Genomic DNA, 22,500 nt, shown 5'->3' on the forward strand with positions numbered 1-22,500 from the left:
TTATAACATCGTTATAGGCTACTGTGAAACCATTATTATTCGACAGACATTAATTTTCGTCTTTTTCGTCCTTCGACCGATGGACGAATTCAAGATCCTAACGAACAATCATGTCCCATATTTGAAACAAATAAGACTGAATTACCGTAGGCATGAGGCATTTAAATCCAGCCTAATCCACGCATATACACAGGGCTTGAAATTAACACTCGCACACTCGCAAAATGCGATAAAAAATATTGCAAGGTAAGTTATAAGCCACTAGTATTTTTTGCAAGTAAAGAAATAGTGAAAACAATGAGTTATATTGCTAAATGCGTTTGACGGCATGAACGCTAAACCGTAGGTCAATTTTTTGAACGTCCGAATACCCATATGTGGAAACGCGCACCTTGTTTGTAGACTGGTAAACTTATAGTACAGATACCCGGATGGTATTGATACAAAGAAGATGAAACAGTCGACTATTCACACTCAAGTTAAATCAGGTTTTGACACAAAGGGGTGTACATTATATAGTGTACCTTCGTTTAGGTATAATAGTGTTGATTAGCGCTTATTGTTAACAACTTTATTACCCATTGTGTGTATTGTGTTTTACCGGGGTGTTGCAGATTATACAGCCAACACGCGGCGAATCCGGATTAAAGACAATACTATTAAACGCAATTACAATATGACGATGTGTCATCAACACCTGACTGAAATATATTCTGTGCTTTTATTACAAATTAATAAAGAACACATTGATTTGTGTTTGGTTTTCTGTGATTGTAATGGAAAAAGAATAATTGGAAATTGGCTTTGTTGTTTAAAACACGCGTGCACGGTTATTCAGTCCCACTTATCCGTTAATCATAACAAAGAACGTGCATATGACATATAATAATAAGGGACAGTTAGTATCACCTGACTTGTTAAATGGCATATGCCAAACAAGGCCCACCTTCTGCAAGTGACTACCAAGTGTCACCCCTCTTTCCCCAGCACGATTTTTTCGCAACCGCGTTTTACATGTATCACAAACATTACAAACAAATCGGACCCTTTTTTTCAAAACCAGAAATGGACGAATTTAAGTGCTGACGAAATAATCATTTTTTAAATGGACGAAATTTCGTGCTGACGAAAATAAATGGTTCCACAGTATATGTTTTACCTTTTGCAATCAATAAAAGTATTTTTGTATTATAATACATTATTTTCATTGTATTTTACTTAAAAACTGAACGTCTTTTTGTTTTGTTTTGCGGCCATTTACCATATATCGAATTGAATGTGAGAATAAATACTGATACCACCACATACAGTATTCTTGTTCGACCCGACCTGGTTGTCTATCTGTTTTCAGAAGAGAATAGTAAAAATTGGCCTACACTTGGCTAGTAGCAGGTGGAGACGAGGGGAACTGGACATCGAACTACATCCACGTTCAAAATAGTTACACTAAAGTCTCATCTGTAGTTGAACATGAGGTAAGAAAGTTTATTGGATGTGAACACAGATTGTTCGTCCGTTATCTACCAAAGGAACGGCTCTTTATGAAGAGATAAGTGATGACTTTAAAAAGCGCTGTTCAACTTCACTGCGCAAAGTGACTGAAAATTTGAATAAAGTAAGTAGTTTAACTTATGATAGTAATGTTGGTGAAATCAATCTTATTGAACAGCAATTACAAGAAACCTATGACAGTAACGTGAAAGTTAAATACGCATTTGAAGTGCACTTAAAATCTGTTATAAGTGAAGCAAGTCTTAAAGAATTATCGGCTCTCACTACAAACGCGTTGCTACAGGAAAAACCGAAGTTACATGCGCTGGAAAATATTGACGAAATTACACAATCCATAATGACAAAAGTCATGTCAAGCATGAAACTAAACTCTGTTCATGGTAGTGTGAAGACACACAGTTCGAGCTCCTCTAGAAGTGAACTCATTGCATTAAAACAAGCAGAAGCCGAATCTGCCAAAATACAGCTGAAATATACATTTACTCAACAAGAAGCAGCAAACAGAACGCAGAATTAGAAGCGAATCTCTTAGTTCTTTCTCAGCAAAAGGCTTTCGAAACTGCGGCTGCAAAAGTAAAGGTAGTACAAGAGCAAGATGTCGACGGCTCTGATGGGTCAGATGGTCATGTTAAACTAGACGTTAAATTCAAATTGCAAATTTTGCCTGTTGTAAAGCCTGACGATCTAGTTCAAGATTACGTCAATAAATCCACAAACAATATCACAGTATCTGACACTTATATTGGAGAAAATATGTGCAAATTCCTCTTTAAAAAAGACTTGGCTCTCTCGCGACTGACTATATTTAGTAAAAAAGCGGAGTCTTATCAATCCTGGAAAACGAGTTTCAAGAATGTGATGTTCGAGATGGATACAAGCGCTTTCGAGGAAATTGATTTGGCTGTGAAGTGGCTGGGGACAAGTTCTCGCTAGCATGCAGTAATCTTGAGATCATCGTACCGAAGAGATCCAGTCTTAGCATGCAAGGAAATTTGGTCTCGACTTGATGAACGTTATGGAAAAACGGAGATTGTCCATCAAACATTCACAAGGCGAATTGAATCATTCTCTCGACCGACCTACACAGGCTCACATAAATGGTATGAGCTTAGTGACTTGCTGAATGAAATACTTGCCTTGAAAGAAGACCAAGAAGGTTTATCGACGACTATATCGTTATATGATTCCTCGATTGACTTAGCACCTATACTAGCCAAGCTTTTTAACAAATGTTCAAGAACGGTGGGCAGCCACGGCCAACGATTACAAGAAGAAACATATCGTTAGTGACCTTCCATTCATTGCCTTCGTGGAATTCATAGGAGACCAGGCTACTATTCGTAACTATCCATGTCTGAGAACAGCACCTACAGTGATAGGAAACAATTTGTTTAGTACAGAGGCCTGCGTTTCAAAAGTCTGAAACCGAACCACAGTGTTCAAGACTGTCCAAATACGGTGGCATGTTCAAATCGTAACAGCGACGGTGTAATGCATTCAGATTCGTGGTGTACATCCTAAAGAGAGAAAGGTGGAGAGACCACTCAAAGAAACAGTATTAACAATGAAAACAGTAAAGTGGGTCCACCACAAGTCACCAGCAGACTTACAAGTGTTAATGATGTAGATTACAAATCCTGTCAAAAAAATGTTCTTTTAAATGTAATTGTTAACAGTTATCCTGTCAACAAGCTTAAATGTTATGCTAGTGTAGATGAACAGTAAAATAAGCCGCTGGTAAAGAATGAGTGGTTCAATACTATGCATGTTGATTTTCCTGAGGAAGCATTTTCATGTCAATACTTGTAGTGGAATATTCGTTACAAAAGGTTGTTATTGTACAAAAAATATTGTATCTTCTGTTCCATGACATTGTTTCTTACAGCTTACCTTGTGTCATTGAATGTCCATATAAACCATTTAACAAGTCTGAACTTTGCACATCCAACAAATTGAGACAGATTTCTAACCTTGCAAATGTCGCCAATTTCTTAATCCCTTATGTTCCCAATGGTAACATACGTATGCTGATAGGTAGTTATGCGATTGACGTGCATAAGGTACATTGCAAATTGAAGGTTAACCAGTGACATTTCAACGTTTTGGTCTCGGCTGGGTGTTTGTGGGTGAACTTTGTCTAGGTGATTTTCATGCCTTAAGTAAGGTAAATGTCAATAAGACCCGGGTGTTGTCTAGAGGTAGGAAGTCATTGTTTAAGCCCTGTGATACAGTCTTTTTTGTAGTGGACTCGTGTTTTAGTTATGATCATCTATTTTTCCAGACGTCCAATACTGAACAAACACTCTCGGTTGATGATCGAACCTTTATTGACATCATGATTAAGATTATGCACAAAAGACAGTAGTGGTTGTTGGATTGCCCCTTTACCGTTCAGAAGTCCAATATAACGTTTACCCAATAATCGGCAGTTGGCCATTAAACCTGCTCGGCTTCTACATGCAAGCTTTGCTAGGAATCAATTATTGCTCAGGGGCCCCGACCTGACTACGGGTTACATATAAATATATCAATATAAGACTGATTGAAGGAAATGAAATATGATAATGCCATTGATTGGAAGTTGCATAAACAGCAGTCACCACCGAAATTATATTGACTTCCAAAGATGGTCGGGAAAACAGACCACTATGTGAATATCTCCAAACATTTCCCAACACTCATAAAAACAAACAGTTGGAAGAGGACGACGTTTTAATAGCATATGACGTAAGTGCACTTTTCACCGGTGTTCCAGTAGATAGAGCCTTTGTTATTATCGATAATAAACTACTGTGAACCTGGTGCTGTACACTAGAACTACTATGTCTCCAAATCAGGTCACCAAGCAACTAGGTATGTGCCTTAAATGCACATATATTGTGTTTGATGGTAATTTCTACCAGCAGTTACATGGCGCCGCTATGGGATCTCCGGTTTTCGCCGATAGTGTGCAACTTATACATGTAGCATTTTGAGGAACAGGCTATCCGCACATCCAATTACACCGACATTACGTTCACGAAGGAGAAAGAAGAGAACGGTTCACTAGCTTTCTTTCATAAAAATACAATCAGAAAACCGGACGGCAGCTTTAAAATCAATATCTACAGAAAACCGACACATACAGACCAATATTTTGATTTCAACTCCAACCATCAGAATGAACACACACTGTCAGAAGTAAGAACTCTTTTAGGCAGAGCTAAATCAATTATAACAGAAGAACATGAAGAAATGCAGCATGTCAGACAGGCTTTATAGCAGTGCCACTATCCGGAATGGGCACTGAAGAAAGGAAGGGAACAGACCAGCAAACCCAAGTCCGGTACGGAGAGTACCAGGGCAAGCCAAGTTTATGGGCAACGTTGTCCTTCCATATGTTAAAGGTACCTCTGAACATTTGAAGCGGTCCTTCATTAAACACAATATCAGCGTATTATTTAAGCCACATTAAACTCTTAGAAAATTGCTAGTTCACACTAAGGACAAACCAGACAAGAAAGACACCTGCGGACTTATCTACCATATCAAATAAGATGGCCAACCAAAGGGCCAGTGTTCAAGGACTATATTGGTGAAACTGGAAGAAATTTAAACGCACGAATCATGGAACACAGAAGACCGAGTTCAACATCATCTGAGGTCTCAAGACACATACATGATTGTAAACCGGGCCACGCGATCACAATGGAGAATGTTAGGAATATGGACCGTGAGCAATCTTGGTTCGAGAGAGGGGTCAAGGATGCTTTTTACATCCGTGCACTAAGACTGGCGCTAAACAAGTACGGGGTCCGCTACCAACTCACGCACACCTGGGACCATACGTTGACATGACTCACCCCGACAATTAGCTGTTTTAACGTTTCCCAAACAGTAGATATTCCGTCCGGTTTAACGAACAATTCTTTGCATTTTCCGTAACCTTTACCGTAACCTTGCGCTTACCCAAGCTTTCATCATTGTTATGGTGCTTTGTGTTATGCATGCTCTTACTCGTATAATACTTACTACTCTTCACATAATATTTCTGGATTTTTATATGTGCAGTATTTTAAGAAAAGCTGATCTTAATGAAATCACCATTTAGAACGCCATAGGACAGCTTCTTATAGAGTGAAAGGTATATTTATGGAACTTGCTGTGTAATGTTATATGACATCCTGATAAATCCATTAAAAAGGCAACAGTAAAACACAACTATCACATATCTGTTCATACTATCGCAGCGGTTTGCATAATGCATGTTCCGTTGCAAATGCCGTTTGGGTATTGCAGTCGTAGAAGACACGAATAACATAAAGTGATGTCCGAATACAGGCCTCAGATGCTATGGTTAAAATAACATTTATTTCGTCGTGAGAAACAGAAACTAATTTTAAGGACGAATATCGACGTTTAAAAAATTATTGCTTGGTCGCATTTACGAATCCAGTGTAGTGTAATGCGGATATAAATGACAAACTAAATATAGATTTCAATGCAAAGTGCGCATCTGCACAAACGGGTGCCTGAAGATAGTCGACAATTTATGAACGAAGTTAAGAACCTTTGAACAAAATCAACATTCTATCTGATTCTCCGAGTTCAATGCTGGGAAGCCCCTAACCATTTCAATAATTTGTTGTTCGGGGATAAATGCACATATACAATTAAAATTAGCCAAACCAAGTGACTCTATGGGGGAAATTACAGAGAATGAAACAAGTGTTCTCAACTGCAAGACAAAGAAATAGTATGAACTGCTATTTTGTCAGTGAATTGTTTGCAGTTTTGACAAAGAACATTGATTTTTTTGGAGAATAATCTACATAAAACTAGTACAGAAGAGAAGTAAAAATCCCTGTATAATTTATATATGTACCGCAAGTGGCATGGCATCCGCATTTAGAAACCGACATCGCTTGATTGAGGATTCGTTAGTTAAACTCGCTCACAATTCATACTTATTATATACATTTATGAAATTATTTATAAGCTTTGTCAAAAGATTCATACAAATAACTTCTGCATGATGTAAGTAATTCGCTTAGACATGTGTTAAGGCATATTTTCTAAACATTCTGTATATGTCGGGAATGCCAGTTACCTTGTGTGGTACGGACATATATGTCACCAGACGTTGATTAAAGATGATTATTATACGTTTGGTCGTATCTTACACGCATAGTTGACCAAAAACTAGTATATATATAATATAAAAATTATTACGTTTTCTTATCAAAATTAAATCAATTCAATCGTGTTTTATATGATACATTAATAGTTTTATGCCTGTAATGGAACATGTAATTTATTTTCTGAAATTCTATGTATTTCGAAAGTATCTCGGTGTTTAATAATAATAATCAATAGATTGTCTAGACGCCACCCATAAGTAAAATAACAACAAACCTTTGCGATATTGATAATTTTCTTGGTTTTCTTATTTGCGTTTCAGAATAGAAACTGATCATTCCATCAATAAAAATGTCTTCACAGATCACGAATGATAGCATTTCATAATAATCTTTGAGAAATTTTTAGGGAAATTCACATTCAGAAGTAAGAAATACATTCACAACAAAATTAACAAGCAGGCATCATATTCAAGGCATACACGTGCCAGTTACCAACCCGTTGTCATGTTAAATACACGCTAACGTTGAATGTTTTATATACTAAAGGCTTATACCTTGTATAAACTATTTCATGTTAACAAACACATGAATTATAAAGGTTAAGATATAACTATAAAAAACACTCCCATTATATTGTATTACAATATAAATTGACGTTTCGCCTTAAACTGTCCCCATTCCAAAAACAATCATAAATTATCATGAATACAAGTTTATGATCCTGTATACAGACTTGATACTCCAGCTGCTGGAGCAGTATTGCATTTTTATTACATCCAATGTCGTGGTTCTTTATTTAAGGGAAGTGTCCAATTGCCAAAATAGTACGACTCAGCACAATATGAAACAACATACACCGCCTTGTAACGGTCAATGCAAGGCACTGGGCGTTCAAAGCGGTTTAAGAGCGCTCAACCTCACACTTTACCCAGCAATATTCATGATACATATACGTGTAAATATAATTTAACCTCTTAGCTTTGCAATTCAAATTGAACAATAATAATAGGGAATTAAAATTCATTCCATTTAATTACGAGTTAATTACGCAATGGTAGGCTGAAGACCAGAGCAACAAAGTTACAACTTTTGAGGAACGTAATTAGGAACACATTGTCAACAACATCTCTTTTTTACAAAAAGATTAAAGAGCATAGCATCATATAGATAATATATCAGATCATCATCGTGCAAATACAGTGAAAATGAACCTAACAGTATATTGCAAAACTGCTAATAGTTTATTCAGATTAACCTTTACACTAAAACAAATTACCTTCATTAAAAAGAAGCGCCATTTAGTTTAAATATTGTTTGATGTTAAGTTATACATAATCAACGGTAAACACAATCAGACAAAATGTGTTTTACATCATTAAACAAATTAGAATGACATACTATACATATTTAATGATTTTGATTCAATCGTATTACATAAACTGAATGTATTTTCACCAGGAAGCTTTAAAAATCACTATTTTTAAATGCAAGGACGAAATGTTCTTATTGTGTTAAATAAAATATTGCAGGAGTGTATTTTACTGATACCAATTAATTATTGATATATTTTAATTTCACACTGTAACACAGTTTGGTTGTTATTTCTCATAAGCCAACTGATTTAAGAGGGAAAACAATATATTGTAATTATTATTTAAATACAAATATATCTTAAACAATGCATTGAGTTCTTATGTCACACATAGACTCCATTCCACTGTTGTACTCACTAAACATGTTCCCAAATATTCAGGTGCGAAAGTATAAGTGATATGAGTAGATAATGTGCAGGGCTCTAGTGGGCATACGTTAAAGTTAATTGCGGCGCAAGTGTAAAATAAATAAAAAACACACTTAAAGGCTTAAAATCTCTGAGTATGTGAACAAATTATTCAAACTATCAAGGTTCACGGGTTCATTTGCTCATAATTAGTTTCACGACTCTTAAGTATAGAATTATTAACTGTTTTAAAAGGCGGGTTACTTTACCATCCTGTGTATTCCCCATTTGCAAGGGGAAAATAATATCTTGAAATGTGTTATTTCATTAGTTATAAAATATTATTAAAAGACACTTTTTGAGCAATAATATGTATAATATGTATGCAACTAAATCAAGTTAATTGCTGCATGAATGCAATAAAATAAAACTGTTTCTAATTAGAATGTGTTTACCCATTACACAAATACACTTTTATTAATATATTTCAAACGAAAATTGACACATGTGTAGCAATACTGATTACATTAACTAACTAATAACTATAAATAAAAAAAATTCTTAAATCAAGTAAACATGTATCGAGATTTGTTCCATGCATACCGTTGTTAAATATACCATAGGACAATAATACAATCACAATGAACAAAGAAATCCGATGATAAAGGGTTACAATCTAATGGCTAATCGAAAGGCTATTTGTTTACCTACAACGTCCATAATGAAACAATACAGATATTTCAACGCGACGATAATCAGTTATTGATCACAAAAAGCACATATCCAATAATTGCTTCGCATATAGGCATATTTAAATGATTAAGAATACTTAATTTTGCAAAATTTCGGTTTAGCAAAGATTTCCGTTGATCGGTTTAAAAATGAAATTTTATTCAAAATGATTAAATAAGACCTAAACAATTCTTTAAATACAATATTTTTTATTTGATAACGATCTGAAGTGATGCATCAATCTGAGGCAACTAGGAAACAATTAGGAAATTATAATTTCACATACATTATATGTACAGCGTTTGAATTCTAAAAACAACTTACAATGTCTGAAGGTTCCGCAGTCCTTCAAATCCATTCGCAGGAAGGGATGATATCAAGTTGAGGCGTAAATCCCTGGAATAAAAACAAAGTTAACTGAAGTAATCAAATAATACTATTCTACTGCGGAACAAATAATCATATATTTCAAATAAGCTAAGAAATGGTTAATGTGCATCTGCTTATGCCTCTAAGCAGGAAAGACTATATTCAAATTACACGTGTCAACATTAAACAGCACACTTAAACAAATGACACACATGAGGCAACGGCACACATCAGAGACAGTTATTCCGTACAATACACCCTGATAAATCATCTACATCATTATCATCATCATCATTATCTGAGCAATATACGAAGCACCATCCCATCAAATTTGGCGAGGACATGATTTGTTCGCATACAAATCACATTTAACTAAGCACCAATTTATAAAATTAACTATACATATCAGTGCTGTATCAACGACAACACAATTGCGTTAAACGCTAAAGCAACTAAATAGCTGCCCTTATACTACTACTCACCTAACAGTACATATTCAAACCGTTTACAATTAATTCAGATTTAGCCTAAAGTTTTGTCTTATAATATTTTTTGAAAAGAAGCGCTAATTAGTTTGAACAGTGTGTGCTGTTTATTACTTAAATTATTAACGGCAAAACTAATGATGTGCTTTAAACAAATAAAACATATAAGCGAAAATAATAAGTTATTGATCACAAAGAGCATATATGATGATGATGATGATGATAATGATGATGATGATGATGATGATGATGATGATAATGATGATGATGATGATGGTGATGGTGATGATGATGATGATGATGATGATGATGATCATGATGATCATGATGATGATGATGATCATGATGATCATGATGATGATCATGATGATGATGACGATGATGATACATGGACAGTATTCCTAGTTGACATAATTCTATGAACGCCTACCGAATAATAACGACCTATGCCATGTCATTAAACCTTCAAGCAACACAAGGAAACAGATTGCTTATGCTTTATATGATAATTATGGTGATGAGGTATATGATGATGATGAAGAAGTACATAATGACCATTACAATGATGATGGTGATGATGATGATAACCATGATGAAGACGATGATGATGATGCTGCTGCTGATGATGGCTATTATTATGATGGTGATGATGATATTGATGTTGATGATAATTATGATAATGATGCTGCTGCTTTTGATGATGATGAGGAGGAGGAGAATGAGAAAGAGGATAATAATGCTGTTGTTGTTGTTGCTAATGATGATGATGATGATGATTATGCTGCTGATGATGATGCCGGCGACGACGACGACGATGATGATGATGATGATGATGATGATGATGATGACGATGACGACGACGACGACGACGATGATGATGATGATGATGATGATGATGATGATGATGATGATGATGATGATGATGATGATGTTGATTGAAGCATTGAATGTAAGTGTCCAGTTGTAAGTCAGTTAAGTGATCTCCAGCGTGCCTCTGCTAAAGAGGTATACTTGTCTACAAAAATATTGAATGGACAAGTCTAGATGTCAGCCAGTAGAGTGATCTCCAGCTTGCCCCTGCTAAATAATAGGTATAAATGTCTACAAAAACATTGAATGGACAAGTCTAGTTTTAAATCATTAGAGTGAGATCAAGCGTGCCCCTGGTAAAAAAGAGGTATACCTGTCTGTTGGTGACTTTGTTAAACGCACTACGATCGTATATGAATATATACTGATAGGATATGTGCATAAATAAGAGGAAACCATTTAATCAAACTGAATATGTTAATTGTACCATAAATCATTTATTCATGTAACATAGGATTGAATAAATACCGTTAAAAATGACATGTTCTCAACATTGAGTTAATGTAATTTTGACAAGAAAACGTAATAATTTTAATGAAATATATATATATATATATATTTCATTAAAATTATTACGTTTTCTTGTCAAAATTACATTAACTCAATCATGTTTTATATGATACATTGATAGTTTTATGCCTGTAATGGAACATGTAATTTATTTTCTGAAATTCAATGTATTTCGAAAGTATCTCGGTGTTTAATAATAATAATCAATATATTGTCTAGACGCCACCAATTAATAAAATAACAACAATCTTTGCGATATTGATAATTTTCATGGTTTTGTTATTTGCGTTTAAGAATAGAAAATGCACATTCCATCAATAAAAATGTCTTCACATATCATTCATGATAGCATTTCTTAATAATCTTTGTTCTAATGTTTGTTTTGTTATGATATGCTATAACTATTTTGCAGTGCATAAATCATAATTAACATGTTAGTAATCATTGTACTTTCTAAAACCATACAGTCCCCATGAACCTAACTTGTGTTTACATTGAGATTACTGTCATTTATGATATTATACATGTTTTCTAGATATGTATTGCAAACGCTTTGATTGATCAACAATTAATAACTATATGCACATCGTCATCAACGAAGACTTTGTTTTAACAAAATTCACTTAAAGGATAAAAAGTGTAAATTAAAAAAAATATTTATAACGCAAAGTTTGCTTCGTAATCGTTTTTTGGCCAATATCTTGCAAATATAAAAACAATAATACTGTTTAAATTTTAGAACATCTAAGTATGCGTTGGTTATTTATGTGTTCATTTCTGAATATACCATTTAAGTGTAAGAACTGTGATAAATTTTGGTTTGCAGGTCTATTTTCGAATGTTTCCTATTGTTTTGGTATTCTGTGTTCTGGCTACATCGATCATATGTAACCGTATAATATTGCGCTGCTTACTTCCCTTGGGTATAGTTAGTGTATGTTCAACTACGCATGTTAGAGACGTTTGCCGCCATTGCTATTAAGGCAATTTCTTAGACGTTTAAACCGGTTTATAGACCGCATGGTGTAAGTTTTCCACATGTTATCAATGCTTTTATGCTTGTATTTTGTTAAGGCAGTTATTCTTTTGAGGTATATTCGCTCATTCAGGTATTTTCAGTAAATATTGTTCGTACTTAAATTACGTCTTGCCTACCCTTTCGACCATTTGAGGCTATTTGTTAGGGTAACTTTCAAAGCTTTTCTTTCGTTACTATATACTTGTTTATAACATCGTTATAGGCTACTGTGAAACCATTATTATTCGTCAGACATTAATTTTCGTCTTTTTCGTCCTTCGATCGATGGACGAATTCAAGATCCTAACGAACAATCATGTCCCATATTTGAAACAAATAAGACTGAATTACCGTAGGCATGAGGCATTTAAATCCAGCGTAATCCACGCATATACACAGGGCTTGAAATTAACACTCGCACACTCGCAAAATGCGAGAAAAAAAGATTGCAAGGTAAGTTATAAGCCACTAGTATTTTTTGCAAGAAAAGAAATAGTGAAAAAAATGAGTTATATTGCTAAATGCGTTCGACGGCATGAACGCTAAACCGTAGGTCAATTTTTTGAACGTCCGAATACCCATATGTGGAAACGCGCACCTTGTTTGTAGACTGGTACACTTATAGTACAGATACCCGGATGGTATTGATACAAAGAAGATGAAACAGTCGACTATTCACACTCAAGTTAAATCCGGTTTTGACACAAATGGGTGTACATTATATAGTGTACCTTCGTTTAGGTATAATAGTGTTGATTAGCGCTAATTGTTAACAACTTTAGTACCCATTGTGTGTATTGTGTTTTACCGGGGTGTTGCAGATTATACAGCCAACACGCGGCGAATCCGGATTAAAGACAATACTATTAAACGCAATTACAATATGACGATGTGTCATCAACACCTGACTGAAATATATTCTGCGCTTTTATTACAAATTAATAAAGAACATATTGATTTGTGTTTGGTTTTCTGTGATTGTAATGGAAAAAGAATAATTGGCAATTGGCTTTGTTGTTTAAAACACGCGTGCACGGTTATTCAGTCCCACTTATCCGCTAATCATAACAAAGAACGTGCATATGACATATAATAATAAGGGACAGTTAGTATCACCTGTCTTGTTAAATGGCATATGCCAAACAAGGCCCACCTTCTGCAAGTGACTACCAAGTGTCACCCCTCTTTCCCCAGCACGATTTTTTCGCAACCGCGTTTTACATGTATCACAAACATTACAAACAAATCGGACCCTTTTTTCAAAACCAGAAATGGACGAATTTAAGTGCTGACGAAATAATGATTTTTTAAATGGACGAAATTTCGTGCTGACGAAAATAAATGGTTTCACAGTATTTGTTTTACCTTTTTCAATCAATAAAAGTATTTTTGTATTATAATACATTATTTTCATTGTATTTTACTGAAAAACTGAACGTCTTTTTGTTTTGTTTTGCGGCCATTTACCATATATCGAATTGAATGTGAGATTAAATACTGATACCACCACATACAGTATTCTTGTTCGACCCGACCTGGTTGTCTATCTGTTTTTAGAAGAGAATAGTAAAAATTGGCCTACACTTGGCTAGTAGCAGGTGGAGACAAGGGGAACTGGACATCGAACTACATCCGCGTTCAAAATAGTTACACTAAAGTCTCATCTGTAGTTGAACATGAGGTAAGAAAGTTTATTGGATGTGAACACAGATTGTTCGTCCGTTATCTACCAAAGGAACGGCTCTTTATGAAGAGATAAGTGATGACTTTAAAAAGCGCTGTTCTACTTCACTGCGCAAAGTGACTGAAAATTTGAATAAAGTAAGTAGTTTAACTTATGATAGTAATGTTGGTGAAATCAATCGAATTGAACAGCAATTACAAGAAACCTATGACAGTAACGTGAAAGTTAAATACGCATTTGAAGTGCACTTAAAATCTGTTATAAGTGAAGCAAGTCTTAAAGAATTATCGGCTCTCACTACAAACGCGTTGCTACAGGAAAAACCGAAGTTACATGCGCTGGAAAATATTGACGAAATTACACAATCCATAATGACAAAAGTCATGTCAAGCATGAAACCAAACTCTGTTCATGGTAGTGTGAAGACACACAGTTCGAGATCCTCTAGAAGTGAACTTATTGCATTAAAACAAGCAGAAGCCGAATCTGCCAAAATACAGCTGAAATATACATTTACTCAACAAGAAGCAGCAAACAGAACGCAGAATTAGAAGCGAATCTCTTAGTTCTTTCTTAGCAAAAGGCTTTCGAAACTGCGGCTGCGAAAGTAAGGTAGTACAAGAGCAAGATGTCGACGGCTCTGATGGGTCCGATGGTCATGTTAAACTAGACGTTAAATTCAAATTGCAAATTTTGCCTGTTGTAAAGCCTGACGATCTAGTTCAAGATTACGTCAATAAATCCACAAACAATATTACAGTATCTGACACTAATATTGGAGAAAATATGTGCAAATTCCTCTTTAAAAAAGACTTGGCTCTCTCGCGACTGACTATATTTAGTAAAAAAGCGGAGTCTTATCAATCCTGGAAAACGAGTTTCAAGAATGTGATGTACGAGATAGATACGCTTTCGAAGAAATTGATTTGGCTGTGAAGTGGCTGGGGACAAGTTCTCGCTAGCATGCAGTAATCTTGAGATCATCGTACCGAAGAGATCCAGTCTTAGCATGCAAGGAAATTTGGTCTCGACTTGATGAACGTTATGGAAAAACGGAGATTGTCTATCAAACATTCACAAGGCAAATTGAATCATTCTCTCGACCGACCTACACAGGCTCACATAAATGGTATGAGCTTAGTGACTTGCTGAATGAAATACTTGCCTTGACAGAAGACCAAGAAGGTTTATCGACGACTATATCGTTATATGATTCCTCGATTGACTTAGCACCTATACTAGCCCAGCTGTTTAACAAATGTTCAAGAACGGTGGGCAGCCACGGCCAACGATTACAAGAAGAAACATATCGTTAGTGTCCTTCCATTCATTGCCTTCGTGGAATTCATAGGAGACCAGGCTACTATTCGTAACTATCCATGTCTGAGAACAGCACCTACAGTGATAGGAAACAATTTGTTTAGTACAGAGGCCTGCGTTTCAAAAGTCCGAAACCGAACCACAGTGTTCAAGACTGTCCAAATACGGTGGCATGTTCAAATCGTAACAGCGACTGTGTAATGCATTCAGATTCGTGGTGTACATCCTAAAGAGAGAAAGGTGGAGAGACCACTCAAAGAAACAGTATTAACAATGAAAACAGTAAAGTGGGTCCACCACAAGTCACCAGCAGACTTACAAGTGTTCATGATGTAGATTACAAATCCTGTCAAAGAAAATGTTCTTTTAAATGTAATTGTTAACAGTTATCCTGTCAACAAGCTTAAATGTTATGCTAGTGTAGATGAACAGTAAAATAAGACGCTGGTAAAGAATGAGTGGTTCAATACTATGCATGTTGATTTTCCTGAGGAAGCATTTTCATGTCAATACTTGTAGTGGAATATTCGTTACAAAAGGTTGTTATTGTACAAAAAATATTGTATCTTCTGTTTCATGACATTGTTTCTTACAGCTTACCTTGTGTCATTGAATGTCCATATAAACCATTTAACAAGTCTGAACTTTGCACATCCAACAAATTGAGACAGATTTCTAACCTTGCAAATGTCGACAGTTTCTTAATCCCTTATGTTCCCAATGGTAACATACGTATGCTGATAGGTAGTTATGCGATTGACGTGCATAAGGTACATTGCAAATTGAAGGTTAACCAGTGACATTTCAACGTATTGGTCTCGGCTGGGTGTTTGTGGGTGAACTTTGTCTAGGTGATTTTCATGCCTTAAGTAAGGTAAATGTCAATAAGACCCGGGTGTTGTCTAGAGGTAGGAAGTCATTGTTTAAGCCCTGTGATACAGTCTTTTTTGTAGTGTTTTAGTTATGATCATCTATTTTTCCAGACGTCCAATACTGAACAAACACTCTCGGTTGATGATCGAACCTTTATTGACATCATGATTAAGATTATGCACAAAAGACAGTAGTGGTTGTTGGATTGCCCCTTTACCGTTCAGAAGTCCAATATAACGTTTACCCAATAATCGGCAGTTGGCCTTTAAACCTGCTCGGCTTCTACATGCAAGCTTTGCTAGGAATCCTGTAAAAAAGGTTTGTGTGTTGAATTAATGTCAAAGATAATTGGTAACGGACATACATAAGTTGCCCCTCACTTGTCCATTGTTGAGAATTGGGAAATTTAAGAATGCTGGTACATGCCTATCTTTGGTGTCTTTCACCCGAAGAAGCCCAATCAAATACGTTGTGTGTTTGATTCCTCTGCATAATTTCAGAGAACCTCTTTGAATAAAGTATTGCTCAGGGGCCCCGACCTGACTAAGGGTTACATATAAATATATCAATATAAGACTGATTGAAGGAAATGAAATATGATAATGCCATTGATTGGAAGTTGCATAAACAGCAGTCACCACCGAAATTATATTGACTTCCAAAGATGGTCGGGAAAACAGACCACTATGTGAATATCTCCAAACATTTCCCAATACTCATAAAAAACAAACAGTTGGAAGAGGACGACGTTTTAATAGCATATGACGTAAGTGCACTTTTCACCGGTGTTCCAGTAGATAGAGCCTTTGTTATCATCGATAATAAACTACTGTGAACCTGGAGCTGTACACTAGAACTACTATGTCTCTAAATCAGGTCACCAAGCAACTAGGTATGTGCCTTAAATGCACATATATTGTGTTTGATGGAAATTTCTACCAGCAGATACATGGCGCCGCTATGGGATCTCCGGTTTTCACCGATAGTGTGCAACTTATACATGAAGCATTTTGAGGAACAGGCTATCCGCACATCCCCACACCCACCAGGCTGGTGGTTCCGCTACGTTGATGACACCCATACAAAACAGAAGGTTGAACATGTCGAGGAGTCCACAGAGCACATTCACTCCAATTACACCGACATTACGTTCACGAAGGAGAAAGAAGAGAACGGTTCACTAGCTTTCCTTCATACAAATACAATCAGAAAACCGGACGGCAGCTTTAAAATCAATATCTACAGAAAACCGACACATACAGACCAATATTTTGATTTCAACTCCAACCATCAGAATGAACACACACTGTCAGAAGTAAGAACTCTTTTAGGCAGAGCTAAATCAATTATAACAGAAGAACATGAAGAAATGCAGCATGTCAGACAGGCTTTATAGCAGTGCCACTATCCGGAATGGGCACTGAAGAAAGGAAGGGAACAGACCAGCAAACCCAAGTCCGGTACGGAGAGTACCAGGGCAAGCCAAGTTTATGGGCAACGTTGTCCTTCCATATGTTAAAGGTACCTCTGAACATTTGAAGCGGTCCTTCATTAAACACAATATCAGCGTATTATTTAAGCCACATTAAACTCTTAGACAATTGCTAGTTCACACTAAGGACAAACCAGACAAGAAAGACACCTGCGGACTTATCTACCATATCAAATAAGATGGCCAACCAAAGGGCCAGTGTTCAAGGACTATATTGGTGTAACTGGAAGAAATTTGAACGCACGAATCATGGAACACAGAAGACCGAGTTCAACATCATCTGAGGTCTCAAGAAACATACATGATTGTAAACCGGGCCACGCGATCACAATGGAGAATGTTAGGAATATGGACCGTGAGCAATCTTGGTTCGAGAGAGGGGTCAAGGATGCTTTTTACATCCGTCACTAAGACTGGCGCTAAACAAGTAAGGGGTCCGCTACCAACTCACGCACACCTGGGACCATACGTTGACATGACTCACCCCGACAATTAGCTGTTTTAACGTTTCCCAAACACTAGATATTCCGTCCGGTTTAACGAACAATCCTTTGCATTTTCCGTAACCTTTACCGTAACCTTGCGCTTACCCAAGCTTTCATCATTGTTATGGTGCTTTGTGTTATGCATGCTCTTACTCGTATAATACTTACTACACTTCACATAATATTTCTGGATTTTTATATGTGCAGTATTTTAAGAAAAGCTGATCTTAATGAAATCACCATTTAGAACGCCATAGGACAGCTTCTTATAGAGTGAAAGGTATATTTATGGAACTTGCGATAAATCTTGCTGTGTAATGTTATATGACATCCTGATAAATCCATTAAAAAGGCAACAGTAAAACACAACTATCACATATCTGTTCATACTATCGCAGCGGTTTGCATAATGCATGTACCATTACAAACGCCGTTGGGGTATTTAAGCCGTAGAAGACACGAACAACATAAAGTGATGTCAGAATACAGGCCTCAGATGCTATGGTTAAAATAACATTTATTTCGTCGTGAGAAACAGAAATAAGTTTTAAGGACGAATATCGACGTTTAAAAAAATATTGCTTGGTCGCATTTACGAATCCAGTGTAGTGTAATGCGGATATAAATGACAAACTAAATATAGATTTCAATGCAAAGTGCGCATCTGCACAAACGGGTGCCTGAAGATAGTCGACAATTTATGAACGAAGTTAAGAACCTTTGAACAAAATCAACATTCTATCTGATTCTCCGAGTTCAATGCTGGGAAGCCCCTAACCATTTCAATAATTTGTTGTTCGGGGATAAATGCACATATACAATTAAAATTAGCCAAACCAAGTGACTCTATGGGGGAAATTACAGAGAATGAAGCAAGTGTTCTCAACTGCAAGACAAAGAAATAGTATGAACTGCTATTTTGTCAGTGAATTGTTTGCAGTTTTGACAAAGAACATTGATTTTTTTGGAGAATAATCTACATAAAACTAGTACAGAAGAGAAGTAAAAATCCCTGTATAATTTATATATGTACCGCAAGTGGCATGGCATCCGCATTTAGAAACCGACATCGCTTGATTGAGGATTCGTTAGTTAAACTCGCTCACAATTCATACTTATTATAGACATTTATGGAATTATTTATAAGCTTTGTCAAAAGAGTCATACAAATAACTTCTGCATGATGTAAGTAATTCGCTTATACATGTGTTAAGGCATATTTTCTAAACATTCTGTATATGTCGGGAATGCCAGTTACCTTGTGTGGTACGGACATATATGTCACCAGACGTTGATTAAAGATGATTATTATACGTTTGGTCGTATCTTACACGCATAGTTGACAAAAAACTAGTAGCTTTCTTCTGTCAATAATATATTTTATTGGATGGATGCCAATATAGGATGGCGCTATACCTGAGCGTGTACATTGAGAAAAAGCTTGCATGTGCTTAATGCACTGCCGGTGAGCTCTTTCAAGGGATACAGTTATATATATATATGTATATATATATATATGATAATATAAAAATTATTACGTTTTCTTATCAAAATTAAATCAATTCAATCGTGTTTTATATGATACATTGATAGTTTTATGCCTGTAATGGAACATGTAATTTATTTTCTGAAATTCTATGTATTTCGAAAGTATCTCGGTGTTTAATAATAATAATCAATAGATTGTCTAGACGCCACCCATAAGTAAAATAACAACAAACCTTTGCGATATTGATAATTTTCTTTGTTTTCTTATTTGCGTTTCAGAATAGAAACTGATCATTCCATCAATAAAATTGTCTTCACAGATCACGAATGATAGCATTTAATCTTTGAGAAATTTTTAGAGAAATTCACATTCAGAAGTAAGAAATACATTCACAACAAAATTAACAAGCAGGCATCATATTCAAGGCATACACGTGCCAGTTACCAACCCGTTGTCATGTTAAATACACGCTAACGTTGAATGTTTTATATACTAAAGGCGTATACCTTGTATAAACTATTTCATGTTAACAAACACATGAATTATAAAGGTTAAGATATAACTATAAAAAACACTCCCATTATATTGTATTACAATATAAATTGACGTTTCGCCTTAAACTGTCCCCATTCCAAAAACAATCATAAATTATCATGAATACCAGTTTATGATCCTGTATACAGACCTGATACTCCAGCAGCTGGGGCAGTATTGCATTTTTATTACATCCAATGTCGTGGTCCTTTATTTAAGGGAAGTGTCCAATTGCCAAAATAGTACGACTCAGCACAATATGAAACAACATACACCGCCTTGTAACGGTCAATGCAAGGCACTGGGCGTTCAAAGCGGTTTAAGAGCGCTCAACCTCACACTTTGCCCAGCAATATTCATGATACATATACGTGTAAATATAATTTAATCTCTTAGCTTTGCAATTCAAATTGAACAATAATAAAAGGGAATTAAAATTCATTCCATTTAATTACGAGTTAATTACGCAATGGTAGGCTGAAGACCAGAGCAACAAAGTTACAACTTTTGAGGAACGCAATTAGGAACACATTGTCAACAACATCTCTTTTTTACAAAAAGATTAAAGAGCATAGCGTCATATAGATAATATATCAGATCATCATCGTGCAAATACAGTGAAAATGAACCTAACAGTATATTGCAAAACTGCTAATAGTTTATTCAGATTAACCTTTAAACTAAAACAAATTACCTTCATTAAAAAGAAGCGCCATTTAGTTTAAATATTGTTTGATGTTAAGTTATACATAATCAACGGTAAACACAATCAGACAAAATGTGTTTTACATCATTAAACAAATTAGAATGACATACTATACATATTTAATGATTTTGATTCAATCGTATTACATAAACTGGATGTATTTTCACCAGGAAGCTTCAAAAATCACTATTTTTAAATGCATGGACGAAATGTTCTTATTGTGTTAAATAAAATATTGCAGGAGTGTATTTTATTGATACCAACTAGTTATTGATATATTTTTATTTCACACTGTAACACAGTTTGGTTGTTATTTCTCATAAGCCAACTGATTTAAGAGGGAAAACAATATATTGTAATTATTATTTAAATACAAATATATCTTAAACAATGAATTGAGTTCTTATGTCACACATAGACTCCATTCCACTGTTGTACTCACTAAACATGTTCCCAAATATTCAGGTGCGCAAGTATAAGTGATATGAGTAGATAATGTGCAGGGCTCTGGTGGGCATACGTTAAATTTAATTGCGGCGCAAGTGTAAAATAAAAAAAAAACACACTTAAAGGCTTAAAATCTCTGAGTATGTGAACACATTATTCAAACTATCAAGGTTCACGGGTTCACTTGCTCATAATTAGTTTCACGACTCTTAAGTATAGAATTGTTAACTGTTTTAAAAGGCGGGTTACTTTACCATCCTGTGTATTCCCCATTTGCAAGGGGAAAATAATATCTTGAAATATGTTATTTCATTAGTTATAAAATATTATTAAAAGACACTTTTTGAGCAATAATATGTATAATATGTATGCAACTAAATCAAGTTAATTGCTGCATGAATGCAATAAAATAAAACTGTTTCTCCTTAGAATGTGTTTACCCATTACACAAATACATTTTTATTAATATATTTCAAACGAAAATTGACACATGTGTAGCAATACTGATTACATTAACTAACTAATAACTATAAATAAAAAAAATTCTTAAATCAAGTAAACATGTATCGAGATTTGTTCCATGCATACCGTTGTTAAATATACCATAGGACAATAATACAATCACAATGAGCAAAGAAATCCGATGATAAAGGGTTACAATCTAATGGCTAATCGAAAGGCTATTTGTTTACCTACAACGTCCATAATGAAACAATACAGATATTTTAACGCGATGATAATCAGTTATTGATCACAAAAAGCACATACACAATAATTGTTTCGCATATAGGCATATTTAAATGATTAAGAATACTTAATTTTGCAAAATTTCGGTTTAGCAAAGATTTCCGTTGATCGGTTTAAAAATGAAATTGTATTCAAAATGATTAAATAAGACCTAAACAATTATTTAAATACAATATTTTTTATTTGATAACGATCTGAAGTGATGCATCAATCTGAGGCAACTAGGAAACAATTAGGAAATTATAATTTCACATACATTATATGTACAGCGTTTGAATTCTAAAAACAACTTACAATGTCTGAAGGTTCCGCAGTCCTTCAAATCCATTCGCAGGAAGGGATGCGATCCTGTTGTAAAGTAAAAGCCTGGAATAAAAACAAAGTTAA

General features: G+C 35.2%; 1 protein-coding gene across 1 annotated transcript in view; it reads right to left on the bottom strand.

The window, feature by feature from the left end:
- The window catches only part of LOC127864680 (vasorin-like), a 42,734-nt gene that overhangs the window by 3,698 nt on the left and 16,536 nt on the right, over positions 1 to 22,500 (bottom strand). Inside the window, exons 3-4 of the mRNA XM_052404547.1 lie at positions 22,408 to 22,479; positions 9,409 to 9,480 (exon numbers count right to left, since the gene is read on the bottom strand). Of these exons, the coding sequence (XP_052260507.1) occupies positions 9,409 to 9,480; positions 22,408 to 22,479 (144 nt within the window). The remainder of the gene's footprint in view (positions 1 to 9,408; positions 9,481 to 22,407; positions 22,480 to 22,500) is intronic.

This window comes from Dreissena polymorpha, chromosome 1 (assembly GCF_020536995.1).
Source record: "Dreissena polymorpha isolate Duluth1 chromosome 1, UMN_Dpol_1.0, whole genome shotgun sequence".
Lineage (NCBI taxonomy): Eukaryota > Metazoa > Mollusca > Bivalvia > Myida > Dreissenidae > Dreissena > Dreissena polymorpha.